The sequence below is a fragment of the Montipora capricornis genome, chromosome 2, assembly GCF_036669925.1.
Source record: "Montipora capricornis isolate CH-2021 chromosome 2, ASM3666992v2, whole genome shotgun sequence".
Taxonomy (NCBI): domain Eukaryota; kingdom Metazoa; phylum Cnidaria; class Anthozoa; order Scleractinia; family Acroporidae; genus Montipora; species Montipora capricornis.
The window spans coordinates 29,586,307-29,603,806 of record NC_090884.1 but is presented as its reverse complement, the minus strand read 5'-3'; the positions used below and the strand labels follow the sequence as shown (position 1 = coordinate 29,603,806).

Genomic DNA, 17,500 nt, shown 5'->3' with positions numbered 1-17,500 from the left:
ATAATACTATTTTTGTTTTTTCTTCCATTTACTTTAGATTACCCTGAGTCTAAAGTTATTGCCGACTACAATCAATTTAATTAGGTTACTCAGCTAGATTTAGATTCTTAGTTATTCTGAGTAACTTTTACCTTTACCATTACTGTTCCCTCTACATAATAATTTATTTGTAAAGCTTTTCTTTCCATTTTAAACAAGCTAATAAAGTTGTTGTTGTTGCTTTAACAGTGATGCCAATATTTCTTTGTGTATGTATTAAGAGTTTTACAGTACATGTGTACTTTTATTTGACCTTCTTTTAGATGTACATTCAATCATAACTGTCAAATGGAACAATGAATTAGAATTAAACAACAACACTTGTTTAGGTTCAAACCTCATTGATTCTATCATGAAAATAAAGACCACAAGTCATGTAGCTACATGTACAATGTATGCAATTTACATTATGTAGTAATAAAAACAGTGTGCACTGTGTCAACACCAGATCATCAACAGCATTGATCACCTCACTAGGAAAACAACTGTAAATTGGACTATAATCTCACGCAAAGGCAAGACAAGAACTTGAACAGTAAAACTTTTGACCAAAATTTTGCTTTGACATCATTTTTAAAAGTGAAAAATGAAAGGAAAAATAATGAAAGTAAAATTGCATTAAAACTTGGATCATACAGTACATGTAGCTTCATGTGTGACCTGTTTAGTTCTAATACATGCGAAACCTCTGTATAGTACAAGTAATGATCTGTTTACCAAATAACGAATCGTCCCCTAAATCCTGTCCTCCTTTCTGCATTGTTTCTCCCAGTGTACCTTCAGGCTGAGGGTACCTGGAAACTTTAGCCTCGCCACGCACCTTGTGAACAGTGGACTGCATAGCAAGTTTGGCTCTCGCACCTAGCAAAGAAAGATAAGAAGCAGGTTCATAAATACAATCAGAGTGCATCTGCCATTGCATACTCTGCCTTTATTTTCAGGGTAGTTTTTTCACAAAACAAAAAAGCTTACTTATTATATTGGTGATAATAAAAATCCTAACAAACCAAAAAGCCAGAGATTCTTTCCACTAGGGTTTAGAAAAACTCTAACATTGTTCCAAAGAGGGTAACCAAGTACTTAAAGTGATTGACTGTAGATGTACATGTATGAGCTCTACATTGAAAAAATTACATGTATCTTATACATGTAAATACATTGAAAGTTGCATTGTTCCCCTCAAATTCAGTCTTGCCAGTTTTTGCTATCAAGAGGTACAGTACAGGTACTCCACATGTAGTCTTTCCTTCTGTTTGCTCTCTTCAGCTGTTTGGATAAACAAACAGCCAGACTAACTACAAAGAGCTTGCAAACAGTGTACAACAAGAAGTGGTTTTTGGGTGTGTTCGACTACCAAAGTACTATACCAGGATTAGGCTGAAGGTATTCTTTGGTTTTGGTGCTGACATTCTCCACAATGTGGGCAGTAGCATCAGTTTTCTACAAAAAAAACAATAATTATATCTTAATTTTAAGCTTTTCATGATCAGGGATCACAGAACTCTGAGAAGGAAAACCAAGCAAAATAAAGCAGACTCTCTTATAAGATAATAAAGTATTTTAGTCAAATAGAGATAATGACATACATGTACTAGAAGTGTGAACAACTTTTATTGGCTTTCAGTTATTTTAGTACTTATAGTGACTCACACCAGTTCCAACACTTTCAAGAGACAGTACTATTTGGAAGGATTGACCCCAGAACAGTGTATTACCAAAGTGCTAGCCCCATCTTATGGTACATGTACTATGTGAAATAACAATAACTTATTACTGCTAACATAAAATCAGGGTGTCAATAAAAATTTAAAAGCAGAAGGCTGACAGGGGCATACAGTGTAGCTAGGATTTTTCAAAGGATTGGGAGGGGGGGGGGGGGGGAATAAACTCTCTCACTCAAACCCAGGGTACTTAACAGTTTGTCATTTTGACATCCATGCTGTTTTTAGTGAAAGTGACAATTGTTCAGATAAGCAGGCAATGGGGAGGGGAGGGGAGGGGAGGGAGGGGAGGGGGGACAAACAAGCCTAAAAAATACATGTAGCTGCATGGATGAAGTAAGTTCCAGGTGACACACATTACTCTGTTCCAGTCTCACAGATATGGTTTGTATAATGCTGTTGATGGTAACAAAGGAAGGAGGGAGTCTACGGGCACTCCAGGACCCCCCTGACTTAAAATTAAAAAAGGCAGTGTCAGGAAAAGTTCTTTGCCATGTTGTTTTGTCAGTTTAAGTGCAAGACCAGTGGGAACTATTCAGAGAAATGTTACAGGCATTCCACACTATTCACCAAACAAATGAGCACTAACTTTTTGTTGTAATTTCTTTTGTTTAATTAATCTTCATAAAATATGCTGTCAATTCCACTCAAAATGGGGAGGAGAATGTTTTAAAAGTTTCTTTGATGATAATTTAAAAAGTGTAAGATACAGTTCATTTAGACTCAGAGTAGCCCTGGCCCTTATTGACAGCCCTGTAAAACAACATATTTATTATTAATAATTCTCTCAAAAGGGCTATTCAAAACACCCTACATTTGTCTTTAAAGGCGTACATGTCTCAAAAACGAAGTGATTAGCAGGTTAATTTTCGGTACACCATAATATTGTCATTTCATGGTGTGTTATAGAATCAGTCCCTCTACATGATGTATTAAAACAGCTTCTAAAATTATCATTGAAACTGGCTTAAGCAACTTACAATGTACAAGTTCATCTGGCTAAACTAAAGTACAAAAATACTGTCAATTTCAAAACGCTCTGATTTGGAAATTTATGAGGTGGTGATGATGATAACAAAAACTCAATCTACAAAACAAGAGGCCAGCCGAAGTCAAAGGCAACTGGTACTCATGTTACCCACCATGAATGGATGGAAAGCTGATTGAATTTTGCAGCGCACAAGCTGGGATTCAAACTCAGAGTGCTGAAATTATGCAGTCTGTGAGCCATATCCACTACACTATGTGCGCTCCTTCTGCATGTAGAAGAAATCAATAATATTTAATTACCGGTATTACATGTATGTTTTGCTTCAAGAAGTTTTTTTTTGCGGTTTAAAAAAACATGGCTTCAGATAAACTGCAACAGATGCAACGAAGTGGTAACAAATATATGTAATATAAAAATGTAAAATTATTGATTTCAGAGTGACTTCAGAATAACTGGCCACTTTTGCCTCCTTGTAGTGACAATGTTCTAAGAACACAGCACTGACTGTAGGAGGATCTTTAATGACATTGTTCATTATACATGTACTTTGTCTCAGTAACTTGCAAGTTTGCTTGTAAAAGGCAGTGTGATAAAATGGACAAAAGATTCATACAGTACCCGGTAATCATTGGCATGTATAAATGCTATCTACAGTGTACATGTACCGTAACATTAGAAAAATAATAATTTATTAGCCATCAACCACACGCAAACTATGGATGGAAGAAGGAAAGATGAGCACTAATCCCACACAGGCTATTTCAAGTTCAAGAATACTATTTAACACATCAGTCCTCAAAGGCTATCTGGGGAAAATGATAATTATCTTGTAAACAATGCTTCCACTACGTAACAGCAATGAGCCTGGTGCTCATGTGAATAACTGGCCAGGTATTCTAGACTCTGGCAAGAATTATTTTCATGTGCACTGTACAGGTTACATGTATATTATTTTAGAAATTCTTACTCATAATAGAGAGCGTCTAATCGGCGTGGGTGGGTGGGTCATGGGTCGTGGGTCCCTAACTCTAACCCTTTTTTTTATCAATGACTCGAAAGTCTCGAAACAGACAAGACCTAAGACCTAAGACAAAGTTGGACCGAGCACTGAGGGAGCTAACACATATCTTTTTTTATCTTCAAACAAACACGACCCACACGATTTAGCCTCACCCTCATAATACACTGCAGAAGAAGAAGTGAAAATTTAATTACACTATAAATAAAAATATAAAAAAAGCACCATGGGTTAGGGTACATATACCATGATTCTCAGTTGAATAAAACACCATGGAAGTTTGGTGACTAAAATTTCAACCATCAAGTTTTCATGTTGTCAGGAGCAATCTGCTCAGTTTCCAAGGGTAACCTGTTGGGCCTTGATGCTATGAGCAATTAAAGAGTCCAAAAATTATTTTTAAATTAGCATTCTCTGGCTTAGGCCAAGAGGCTTAACATATAATTTTTTAGAGTAACGGAGTATGAAGATGTGGTGTTGTCATTTGAGGTGACTGAACACAGTTTTTAGCCACTTACATACTGTAATTCCATTTCTGTTATATTTATGCAGTTTTTGCTCAAACTTGGTCACTGATAAGGGCTACAACGAAAGTTTAAATTTTTGACAGTCACTGTCCTCTGCAGGCTGTTAACACAGTAAACAAAGCCTAAAGGATGCTTCTTCCTCATTTATGCAAAATTCACTCATCAGTTTCTTTGCCGCATTTGTTAACATTTACTCAAATTAATAGAAATAAAGTATGTTTAACAGCTGCTATCTGATCATATAATTTCAACAGACGGATTTTTCATAATTCCCTGATAGATGTTTTTCAGTTTTCCCAAATTTTTGTTTGTTAAATTTCTGATTAAATAGATTACTCATTTGTACTCGGAACTACATTTATTTTAATACAAAATTTGGTAAAATAGCCAACAGCTGCTCGTCTCAAATTTTCGGGCTAATGTGCTTGTGCAGCATTTTGCCAGGTTCCTCTTAAACATTTTCACTTTAAAACGTAATGAAAGTGAATTTTCACCATGTTTCCAAGACCATTGCGAGAATGAGGAAAAAATCCATATCCGCTATAATTATTAGTTTTGTTTTCAAAAAATCCGCGCCAGCCTTCAATGAATACCACTGACCAAGGAAAAACTGTGGTCAGCCAGTACTAACCTCAGATAAGTACATGTACTGTACATGTAACAACCAAATGCTACCGGTAAATGTATAATAATAAATTATTATGTGCACTTAAGTTTATTTACAACAAGCTTATACTGGTATATTTTTTATACATAGTGGTAATATGATTTCTACTTCTACTGAGGAACAGTAATTCCACATGTAGTTTCACTGTAGTATAATAGATCATGTAGTAGTACATTTACTGTGTACTCATTTTGCTTAGTCTTTGTAAAGTACAAGTACTCTGGATGAAATCAATACACTACACATTAACAAGTAAAAGTTGAATATACAGGGTTGCAAGGAGATGCCAAAAGCGACAATCTCAATGTGATAATCAGATAAATCTTGTTAAACCCCGTTACCCAATATAAGATTCCCCTACACTTTTAGTGGATACAGTAAACAACAAATTGCCCCTTGTTTGCTAACCGTTGGTATTTGTGACCTCTCACACGAAAACGTACACTAACGGTTTTCCGTTGAACGGCTAAAGCCATTGGTTACCCGTTGGAGGCGTTGATGAAAGCATTGAAGGCGTTGGAAAAGCCGTTGGGTTTTTTTCTATACCCGTTAAAGGCGTTGAAAAAAGCCGTTGGGAAATTTTCTCCCAAACCGTTGGAAATGTTGAAAAAAGCCGTTTGCTTTTTTTTCATTACCCGTTGAAAGCGCTGAGAAAAGCCGTTCGGAAAAGCCGTTGGGAAAATTCGTCCTACCCATTAAAGCTTCCTAGCCGTGCCGTAAACTCACCTATTTACTGTTCGGATTACAACCGGTCAAGTGTGACCTCTCAAACAAAAATATCCAACGGTAAACTACTGAGCGGATGGTTACACTGTTTCAAAATTAAATTTAAAATGGATAGCATGAAAGGACTAATGTATATTTTGGAAACACTAGAATGAATGGCTGAATGGCTAATTATTTATGAACTGTTAGCAGTGTGCAGCTGAACGGTACAAGTGACCCTCAAATAAGAAGAAGAAATATTTTTTTCTGGGTATGACTACACAGGAAAGTAGATCTCAGTTTGGGTTATTGGAATATGAAATGAAAATAAGGGGCGTTTTCCATTTACCAAGAAATTCCGGAAATTCCGGTTGGGATGTAAATGGAACACATGTTTTTGTTCTGGAAAATTTCTGGAATAAACGGAACTTCTGAAAAGGTAGTCCTGTTTTCCTGTTGGGAACTTTCCGATGGAAATGTGTGTTCCATTTACAACTTTTGAAAGGTCTTACGACTTCCAGGCTATTCACGGCGACATCTTTAAATTTTGGCGCACAAAATCGCAATCACTGGGCAGCGAACGGACCTGTATGATCGGACCTGTATGATCCCAGACCCTGTGTGGCTGTCTTGGAAGAACTTTCTGCAGTACATTTGGATTTTCTTAAATTTCATGATAAATAGGCATATTTCAATGTACACTAGTGGACTTGAAGATGGCTCCCTTGAAATAATTCTTCTGCACTGTCCACTTTCTTGCTCTGATCAATCATTGTTTCTAGCCTTTTCAATTATGTTGCAGAGATAACTGTTCCAGTTGTTTTTGGTCTTTTGCAACAAGAGACACATTTTTTTCGCGTTGTAACCCAATCAATCTTCTGAGGCATGTCGATGAAAAACAAATTGGCAAAACAATTTAACTTGAAAAATATGAAATTAGCGCCTGACTGCAGGTGACAAAAATGATTGGGTGATGTACAGAACATACACACAATAACAATACGTGGCACAGTCCTTCAGGTGTTGCAAAATTTACATGTACAGTACACAGTGCTCTAAATTAGAAGGTCGTCCGGTTGTTCCAGATGACCAGAAAGTTTACTGGGCGAGTAGATTTTTGTAAAATGAAAAGGTTGGTTGCCCGAAAAAAAGATAATGAACAACCCAGCCAAAAATAGAAAATGAATTACCTAAGCTTGTCAGTTTTCTGTTGTCAATGTCACAAACATGTAGCTGGTGATGGATTTTTAAAAGGCAACAAAAAAAAAACCCACACTTCCACAAAAAAAAAAAAACAAAAAACACATTTGCACACTTAGAACTACGGGATACTCAAGCTCCAACATCATGTGGTCGCATCTCAACAAGCATGCATTTAATCGTAGGGGGTTTCCTAATGGGAAACCAAATATTCAGGGCAACCACATGTACATTTACGGGTTTAGTCGCCCGGCTTTTGAAACAGGGACAACCTGGTTTTTTTTGTAAATTTTGAGCACTGCAGTACATTTACGTAATTGTGACAATACATGTAGGCCATTTCTGAGTTCATGTCTGCCTCGTCTTCAAAGCGAGTCTAAGTACAAAATTTTTCTTATGAAAATTAGTTTCCATTCATATGTAAAATAGAACTAATTACCAAAACAAAAGCTTTGCACTTAGACTCGCTTTGAAGAGGAGGCAGGCATGAACTCGGAAATGGCTTATTCCACAGTAGTTGTTTGCTACGCCAACTGCACAAATGTAACTTCTATACGCCACTTTCAAAAATACTGCAATACTTTTTTGTTTCTCCTCCAAAATTTTGTATAAGCATTGTTTTTATTTTCTCGAGACCATTGTAAGTCCCAAGAGAAACTGGAAACAATGCTTATTAGTATAAATACACAGGTGATAATACAAAATCGCGTGCTCTCATTGGCTCGCTATCTCAGATAATCAGCCGATAATCACCTCGACGGACAAAATGGCTGCCAGTAGTCGTTTTGCCACTGTAAGTGAAGATGATTTTTGTGTTGAAATGATTTTTTTTCTCTTTTTTGAAATAATCACCTGTGTATTAATACTAAAACAATTACAGTGTATTCGCCTCAGGCTCAGTGATTATTGGTGAATATTCACCGATAATCACTTTGCCTGAGGCGAATAATTGTTAATTATAGTATAATGAAGAGTATTATGGTATTTTTGAAAGTGGTCAATTGCATTCTACAGTGTATACGATGGGATATTGGTGACCGATGACTGTTTAACACGTGAAATCAATCAACGAAATATCAAGATCTTCTCTAAAAGGGATAAGTGCATCAGACGGAAATAACAATAATTAATAGAGAATTACATGTGTAGACCAGAATAAATTAAAAGTCATGGAGGAGCAACTACTGGAATTTCTTTCCAATATTTAAAGAGTGCACTTTCACTTTTTGAAGCCAAGGAAATAACTTTTCCGAAAAAAAAACCCGATTGGGGACATAAAAGTTAACAATAATTTGCTCAATGCAAGATGTCGAAATACAATGTACTGTAAGAACATCCCCTTGGCAAAAGCTTAATTTATTATAAAGGAAATTTAACGTTTACAGTACATATTTTAAACAGTCTTTGGAAGATTCTTGCGACTTCTGGGTTCAATAAGAGATGAAAGACGAAGAACTACAAAAAGAAAATGCTTAGAAGTCGGTGCTCAACTACGAATAATGGCATAACTTTACGAGTAATTCCCAGGCATGCATGAGCGGCAGTATATAGTAACATAAACACCTCTGCACGTCTTGTTTCCAAACTTAAATCTAGCGAAACCAGAAAGTCGTGAGAACTTACTCTCTCTAGTTCCACAAAATCTTCCTCTAGTCTCGATCCTTTAGCACCTCCGATCTTCTCGCTCATAAACTGTCGGATAAAACGGAAATCAAAATAGAGTAAAATGACACGTTTTGAACGCTTTCAGTCGGGCACGGAAGAACCCGTCTCTTCCTTTTACCTGATTCGCCTTGTTGATCTGTTTCTTGAATCCCGCAAAAGACATGGTGCCCTTCGTTTTAATCCCTTTACTTCTTGATCGTAAGAACGGTTCGTTTTCCGGAAAAAAAAAAACCACAGGAACTGCGTGTGTAATGACGGCGAAAATAGCGCTGTCACATCCACTTCTCTCAACTCTCTAAAGTGAGAGACTGGGTTAAGGTCACGTGATCCAAAATGGCGGACGAATATACAAATTGACTATTTGTTCAACCGTTGCCTCGGCAGCCTTCTTTGGCGTCGCTTAATTCCATGTTTGCGATGGAGAATTGTGGTGCTTGTTACTTGCTTGATCAAAGAGAGGCGATGTGATGGGGGAGAAGTGTCAATGGTGTTGCTTGCTGTGCGCGATCTGTCGCATAGGGTGTTTTCGAGTAAGATGCTTGGACTGTACTCAGAGCTCTCAAGTCTCACGCATTGAGCGTGAGTCTCACGCATTTCGATGCAATCTCACGCTTTCACGCCGACACGAGCATTTCCCACGCATTGGCACTTTTCTCATGGGTAACTCTCAGTAACTCTCGTAGGTAACTCCCAGAAGTGCTCATGAATTCCGAATTCGTTCCTTCACTGGCGCTAAACTTCGGCCAATGTTCGTGTGCGACCAATTTTCTTGTTTCTTTAGGACCTTTACACGTTAATATATGAAGTATAGGCCGATATGTTTGCTCATGCTGACAATAACAACATGCTCTCTCTTAGCAAGCTGCATGAACAAACCAAAATCGCGGACTTGACGGTGCATTTCCAGCAATTTGAGAAGTGCAAATTTCAAAAAATTTCCGGGGGAGCATGTCCCCAGACCCCCCTACAATGTTTTTGCGCCTTTGGCACAAGAAACAGAGGGCACTTGTGCCTTGGGTGCAATCAAGCATCTAACTCTTTAGAAACTTAAGACTTGAGAGCTCCGATACTGTTTACTTTAACTTTGCGATAGGAATAGGATGAACTTACTTGTAAAGTATGTACGCCTTGGTTAGGCTTTCTAGCTGTTTAACGTAGAATCTTACTGATTATATACCGCAATATACTAAACTTGTTTAACTTTAAAGCTTATCAGTTGATTTGATTTCAATGTACATGTAAGTTTAAGTCTTCATTTTGATTCTTAATATGTATGCTTTTGTTAAAATTATCTGCCAGATAGTATGCAGGCTCAGATTGGCCAATCCAGTGAGTCGAATTTTAAAGCAAGGCCCGCTGAATCTGAAAAAACTTGTTTTTGTTGTTTGGTTTAATCTACATGTACATGTAGAGATTAAAGTTACCTTGTGGCGTGGGGTGTACTGTAGGTTATAACTCGTTGTTTTTCTTTTCCCCCCCACTGTCTTACTTTTTGCCAAGGAAGATCTGTGGTTGTTTAGCTCAAGTGAAACGTTGAATGTTCAGTTAATTTCAAACCCAAATTAATGCTGCATTCTTCTCATTGCATGCAGCATATTCAATAATGGAATTGACCACTTATCTGTAGCCAAATTTACAAATCATGTCCCTAGTGTGGCCAGAAGCTTTGCTGTAATCAACCCTCCAAACCCAGGCCATCATATTCTGTGATTGCCATCGGATTGAGTCAGGCTGGTAAATCACTGCTGTTTGCAAAGCTGAGTGGTGAAGCTATTCCAGATGACTTGAAACCAACAGTAGGTAAGTGGTCACTTGGTTGGGCAGGCACCAATGTGCATTGTCTGATCTAGAACTTCAGTTTATGGGGACAATCTGACCCATTCAACAGTTTTTTGCAGACATTTTAGTCTTTCTTAGGAGCACTATATTCTTCAGATTTAACTATAAAGTGTAAGCCAAGTCTTTGCTCAACTTAATTCTTGCAATTTCTTGTTAGTCTTGTTCATCTAGGCTGAATTCAAGAGCACTTAAGGATGGTGCCTACTATTGTTATTGCGCATATGTTCTGCGCATCTCAAGATACTCCGATTTCCTATCTATGATGCTTACTAATAAAGGAATATTTTTTAGCGGTTTAAAATTATGTAGAGAAATTAGATCTTAGTGGGTACTATTGGTATCCAAAAAGAAAATTGGGGGCAACCATGCATTTTTCAGAGATAATTAGGCTTCAATTTGAGAAAGAATGCCATGCATGGCTCTGTATTTTAAAGCTTTTTACAAATATTGTTTGTGAATTATCTTTGAAAAATGCTTGGTTACCCCCAATTTTCTTTTTCTATTTCAATAACACTGATGTTAAGATCTACATTTCCTGCATAATCATAAACCGGGGCAAAAATACCTTTGAATTACTAGGCACCGTCCTTAATTAATTAAGTGATAAAAATTCTTGTTGGTGTTTTTTTGCTAATTCAATTATAATGAGTAGTGATTCAACCAACAGTAAGACAACACAAAATTTGGTGATGTGTTTAAAACAACCTGGGAATCATAGGAAATTACCAGTCTTTAGCTGGTGATGTTTAAGGGGAACCTCCACTAAAACAGGAATATGTCAGACTCTTTAAAATAGTTAACATAATGCTCACAATCAAAATTGTTTGAACGTTTTCCAATGGGAGCGTTTGTATCCGAAATAAATAAATTTTAAAAATTGTTGTTTTGGTTTTCAAATTTCCCAGGCACCGCCATCTTGAATAATTGTGACGTGTCATGGTTGCCCTATTGTTTTAAAACAAAAGCTCTTTGTGCAAATACAAAAGAGCAACCATAATATGTCACAATTATTATTCAATATGGCGGGACCCAGGAAATTTGGAAACCAAAACAAGCGTTTTTGAAATTCATTAATTTCGGATACAAATGATTTCATTGGAAAGCAATTGAACAATTTTGATTGTAAACAGTACATGTGTATGTTAAATATTTTGAAGTTGTATTCCCTGTTTTAGTGGAGGTTTCCTTTAATTGGCTCAAAAGGACACAGGGGACAATAATAATTATGGTATTGAATTTTGATACACTGTTGAGATTGGGTCATTCCCAAAATGTCCCGCTTTAAATCAGACTTTGCTGTGGAAAGATAATTTTTTGTTGTGACAGGAAAGATCTCGCAAAAAAAACACTCTGAGCAGGCACTAGAAGCAATGGCACAACCACTTGGGCATCAGTCTGAGTGGGATCTGTGACTTTTTCAGCTTTGACTGTCAGAGATCTAGTGAACTAAGTTGCTTACAAAAGGTGCATGACCGGCCTATACAGATTGATCCACTTTGCAAACTGCTTTCTCAAACACCAAGTCTGAACACATTCCTTGGCAGTACAAAGACGACATGTTTTTGAAAATTATGCCCTCTTGCTTCATCTCATTTTGTCTTCTCCCTAGCTTTTACTTGTGCATGTGTAAAAACCAAACTTGAATTTATATTTCAGGTTTCTCAGTGAAAGCTGTCCAGCTACCTAGTGCTATCTTGAATGTTAAGGAACTAGGAGGTCAGAATTTTATTTGTGTTGAAGATGCATGTTTGTTTTCTAAGTGCAATGAGGATTAAATGCAGGATCAGCCATCAAGTGTTCTTTAGATGCACTCTCAATGCTTACAATACAGTTGTGTACAAGTAACTATCTGCCTCAATTGCAACGTATAAGTTTGTATAAACACAAACATTGTTCCCGTCTTTTTTAGGTACGGGTATTCCTTATTCTTAGGTAATTCGTTCTTATAAAGTGTTCCAGTAAAGCACCTTTGAACATTAGATTACTGGCACTATATAAATATTATTCATTATTATTATTATTATTATTATTATTATTATTATTATTATTGTTAATTATTAACACTGAGTAACAACTGGTGTCTCCTTGGCTAAAATTGTACGGGACATTTTCATTTTTAGTGGGACAGTCATTTTTTTTTTTCAGTTTCCTTTTGTTCAAACATAGAAACAGGCAAGCCAACAGAAACATCATTTTATTACCTGTTGCAAACAAAAAGTTACGTAAATTATGCCAAGAATTTTTTCTGGTGATATTTAAATGAGAATCAAGATTACTATGTTTTATACATGTACTCCAGATCACTCTGGTCTTGGCGTCTCCTTGAGAACTTCAGTTCCTTTCTTAAATATTGGTAGATGCACATGTATCCCCCATAGGTTCTTTATTAACAGCATCCTCCTGTTTGTTGCAGTCTTTGTATAATTGAGGTTCTAAAAGCTCGACTGGAAAAGCAAAACTTTGAACTGTTTATTTATTTTAGTTTGTTGTGAGCATTCACTTACTCTTTTGATAAATTTAGGTGGCGACAGTGTGAGGAAATACTGGTCTCATTACTTTGAAGGAGCTGAAGGAGTTGTAAGGATGACTTTTATTTGTCACGTGTAACTATTCTTGTGATGTCATTACTAACTATAGCTGCAAAATGCCAAATGGGTAGCCTGTAGTGAAAATATTTGATTAGTAAGCTCTATATACCGCAATAGTATTATATTCAGTCTTCATAGTGAACTTGAAGTGAACTGGGTTGCCTTCTGCCAAGCCTTTCTTTTTCCTAAACTTCACCTGCAAATGGTGGTTAACCGTTTTGTGAGTACGATGTACTCGTAAGTATTGAGCTTTTGGGAAACATGCCAGTGCTGGAAACTGAACAAGATTAGACCTGTTCCTTCCTTCACATTTTGTTAAGTGTGACACAGAATAATTGTCCTAAAAGTTAGCCTGCAGTGCAGGCGTCTTGTTGGGCCGGTCGAGGTCGCTTGTTGGTGGCGTCTAACATTTGCAGACTGCAGACAAATAGCGCTGATAAAGAGTATTTAAGTCTATGAACCCATTTTAAAACGGTTAGCTTTCAATTTTTGAAATCTAACCGTTTTTAAATGGGTTCTTAGACTTAAATACTGTTTATCAGCGCTATTTGTCTGCAGTCTGCAAATGTCAGACACCTGCTTGTTGGGGCAATCGAGTTCGCGTTACAATCTTGTGACCGCTATTTTATAGACCGCACCATGTTAGACCGTGGGGGATGGGGGAGGGGAAAATGAGTAAACTTTCTTTCTCTCTCCAGTCTTCCACTGCATGAAAACTTCAAGATGGCGGGTGAAGTTTTTATGATGTCAGCGCTCCCTTGAAGAAATCTCGCCTACTCTGCAGGCTACCCAAAAGTATGCTTTCTTGATATTTACTCTGCCCTAAGTAAAGTTCCACGCCAAAGAATAAAAAATTCAATCCCAGCCTCAATTTGCATTTGACTGAGTACTTACTGGTAAATACAGTGTAGTTTTTCACTCTAGATTTGAGTGAATCAATATTATTATTTTTCCCTGTTATTTGAACATGTTATGAGCAGATATTTGTGGTGGACAGCAGTAGTAATGATGGTGATATGGATTTGGCAGCAGCTGAACTTCAGGAGGCCTTATCTCACCCTTCCCTGAGCAATTTGCCACTGCTGGTCTTGGCAAACAAAGAGGATGTTCCAGGTGCACATAGCACAGATGAGGTCAGTTGTCACCCAACATGATTGTATACTTTTGGTGCTGTCATTTAAAGATAACCTCTACGCCAACTAAATAATAACTTTAAACTGGAGGCAACAATGTCTGTAATCCAGTTTGTCGGAAATGTTTCAAGAAAAAGTGTTTCCATTAGAAGAAATGATATTAGAATCATGAAATTATTTTTACTTTCATTTTCAAATTTCTCGGGCGCTGCCATCTTGAATATAGTTGTGACGTTTTGTGGCTGCCTTATTGTTCTAACACAAAGAGCTATGATCGTGTGAAAACAATAGGTCGATTTCACTAGTGACGCAAGCACCAGCGCAAAGAGCGCTTATTTCACCGTGAAAACGCGCCTGACGCAAGCATAAGCAAAAGCGCAAGGATCGAAATCTTTCCATTTCCTTGTGCTTGCACTTATGCTTGCGTTCACTTGCGTTGTGTGAAAACGTAACGTAACGCTAGCACAAGGAAAGCTGTGGTGTTCGTCCGGAGTGAAAAAGACCCGTTCCAGATTTCACTCGCGGCGTCGCGTTGTATAAAGAGAGAGAACATGGAAAGGAAAGGAAAGGAACTTTATTTAAGTGTCTAGTCGTTCTAGCGCTGAAGCACTAATAGGCCATTTCCGAGTTCATTTCTGCCTCCTCTTCAAAGCGAGTCTAAGTGCGAAGTTTTTGTTATGAAAATTAGTTTTCAATCATATGTAGAGTAGAGCTAAGACTCGCTTTGAAGAGGAGGCAGACATGAACTCGGAAATGGCCTATTGGGGACACTGTAAATTGAAATTAACAATTAACACAACTCAAGTCAAATGTTGGTTTTTTGAGGAGAGGGGAAACCGGAGTACCCGGAGAAAACCTCTCGGTGCAGAGTAGAGAACCAACAAACTCAAACCACATATGACGCAGAGTCCGGGAATCGAACCCGGGCCACATTTGTGGGAGGTGAGTGCTCTCACCACTGCGCCATCTCTGCACCCTAGAGATGGCGTGCAACTAGTGAAACTTTGTCTCTGCGTCGTGTGCTTTTGCCTGCGTTATCTCTTGTGCTTGCATTTATGCTTGCGCTTGCGTCGCTAGTGAAAACCAGGCTTCAAGATGGTGGCGCTCGTGAAATTTGAAAACACTAAACGATTCTGAAATTCATTTCTTTCGGATACAAACGCGTCTTCTAAAAAAAAAAATTGATAAATTAATGTAAACCAGTTCGATTGTAAACATTATTTCCCAGTGCCGTAGGCAGGACAAAATCATAACCGAGACAATGACTATGGTTAAATTCTCTCCGTAGGTATTTTAGGTGTTTATCACGAGTACATTTCTTAAGACAACACTGGAATCACGCTTTATTTTAAGAAGTCACGAACTGAAAATGACTGAGGCAAGTGCCTCGGTTTGCCTCACACTGGCTACGGCCCTGTTTCCTGCAGTTTTAAAGTTAGTTTTCTGTTGGAGTGGAGGTTTCCTTTGGTATTTTAAGTTGAACTGGTAAGTGATGCAATACTGCTTGTTGCTGTTAGTTCCCTAATCCGTCTGTCCCTCCGACCCTCCATCCTTGTGTGTTCTTTTGGTGTCCATTTACCAGTTTCTTTTAGTCAGTCCGGCAGTCACTCTCCCAGCACAATGGAAACCTTCCCTTTTTGTCATCACAAATGTTGCCCCTTGACACGTTTCACGGGTTTGTATCCATAATTGGTTTATTTTGTCAACAGATATCAAAAATGATTGGTCTGGAGGCAATCGCACGTAACAGGAACTGGCTTTTACAATCGTGCTCTAAAGATAACTTGGCGGGAGCTCGTCAAGGGTTGTGTAAACTGGTGACATTTATCTGCCCTGAAAAAGAACCCCCTGATGAAAATCAGTTATGAACACTTATATTGTCCAGGATCAAAGTTCTTTCCGTTGTTCTAGCTATGTTAGTTGTAGCTGAGAACACGGTAGCTTTTCCATTCCAGGAGTTTTCAATTGGGAACGGCCTAGTCTCTCCGCTTACTCGCAGCAGTTTTTATTTTGGGGACATTTTCTGCCCCTCTCAAAAATATGAATGCATTGAACAACTTTCGTAAACAAAACAGTCTTTCCTCATTTGAAGTCAGCCGTATACCTTCAGCTTTGCGCAGCGCCCATCCGAATAGACCAATTTCGATATATTAAAATTCAGTCCTAAACAAAAGACATCATCTCGAGGCTCTGGCGAATAAATATAAGGATTTGTATCAGTATAATTCCCCAGAGCCTCGAGATGATGCCTTTTGTTTTGGGCTGAATTTTAATATATCGAAAGTGGTCTATTAAGTTGTATTTGTCAACTCGTCGTTGTAGTGCATTTAAAGCTGGAGGAGGAAACTTGATTTAGGGATAGACTTAACAAGCAAATACTACTGAAAGTGAAAAAACTTTCATGGTTTGTTTGAGAACATTTTTAAACATTTATGTTTTACAGTTTTAGACATTCTTAGGCATATTTTTTACAAGTACGTCTATGCTTTTGAGTTTTACGTAAGTTCTTGTATGTTTTGAGAGTCCAAATCATTCCGTATCCTTTAGAGCTTTCCGAAAAGAAGAGTAACAGTCGGAAAGTGATTCAGTTAGGGTACCTACTCAGGCAGAGCTGTGTCAGTTATGTCCAAAGGGTATGAAAAGAGTTTTATTTGAAACTAATTAGTTTGCTAATAAAGGCAAGGCATCGTTGATAAAAGTTTCCATTTCAACAAGCGCGAACTTTTCCTGCCTCACGCCTGCACCGCGAAAACTTGTCTTGGAAAGGAGAGCTGTGTGCAAAGGCACGTTGCAATCGCAACGTTGTTGAGTTCATTTACTCACCTGGGCCCAGTTCCTCAAAAGCCGATTAACGCTAATCAAAGATTAAAAATTAACCAAGCAGTTTATTTCTCTACTCCCGAATGCTGTTCAACGCAGATTTTCGGCAGAACTTTACATGAGAAGACGTCAATCTTTAAAAAAAAAAAGGGGCAAAAGAAACTTTCACCAAAAAGTTGAAAACGTGAAACAAAAGTTTACGCTAATCCTGGATTAAGTTAATCGGCTTTCGAGGAACCGGGCCCTGGCCTCGGTTGTTCAAGAGGTGGATAATGCTATCCACCGGATAAATCACTATCCAGCGGATAAACACTAACAAAAGCGATTGAGTTATCCAGTGGATAGTGATTTATCCAGTGGATAGCGCTATCCACCCTTCAAACAACCGGGGCCTGGTTGCGTATTAGGGGTTGTCACGAGCGTCTTGAGACGGGAAATAACATTGGATTGGCCAATAAGGCCGCCGCGCGAATAAGGCCCATGCCGCGCATGTCACAAGATCTATATCGGTGAAACTGGTAGGCACTTGGGTGACAGATTTAGGGAACATCTGCGCTCCACGAGGTTACCAGTTTCCGACCTTCCTG

General features: G+C 38.0%; 2 protein-coding genes across 2 annotated transcripts in view; one reads left to right on the top strand and one right to left on the bottom strand.

The window, feature by feature from the left end:
- Positions 1–8,812, bottom strand: part of LOC138039281 (endophilin-A2-like) — an 18,048-nt gene extending 9,236 nt beyond the window's left edge. Inside the window, exons 1-4 of the mRNA XM_068885494.1 lie at positions 8,652–8,812; positions 8,492–8,560; positions 1,407–1,479; positions 757–900 (exon numbers count right to left, since the gene is read on the bottom strand). Of these exons, the coding sequence (XP_068741595.1) occupies positions 757–900; positions 1,407–1,479; positions 8,492–8,560; positions 8,652–8,696 (331 nt within the window). The 5' untranslated portion in view covers positions 8,697–8,812. The remainder of the gene's footprint in view (positions 1–756; positions 901–1,406; positions 1,480–8,491; positions 8,561–8,651) is intronic.
- Positions 8,813–8,853: 41 nt separating this feature from the next.
- Positions 8,854–16,791, top strand: LOC138039280 (ADP-ribosylation factor-like protein 15). The gene is made up of 6 exons (XM_068885493.1): positions 8,854–9,063; positions 10,186–10,333; positions 12,029–12,088; positions 12,894–12,949; positions 13,941–14,093; positions 15,803–16,791. Exons 1-6 carry the CDS (start codon positions 9,001–9,003, stop codon positions 15,959–15,961), a joined length of 639 nt encoding a protein of 212 aa, XP_068741594.1. The 5' UTR covers positions 8,854–9,000; the 3' UTR covers positions 15,962–16,791.
- The last annotated feature ends 709 nt before the right edge of the window (positions 16,792–17,500 follow it).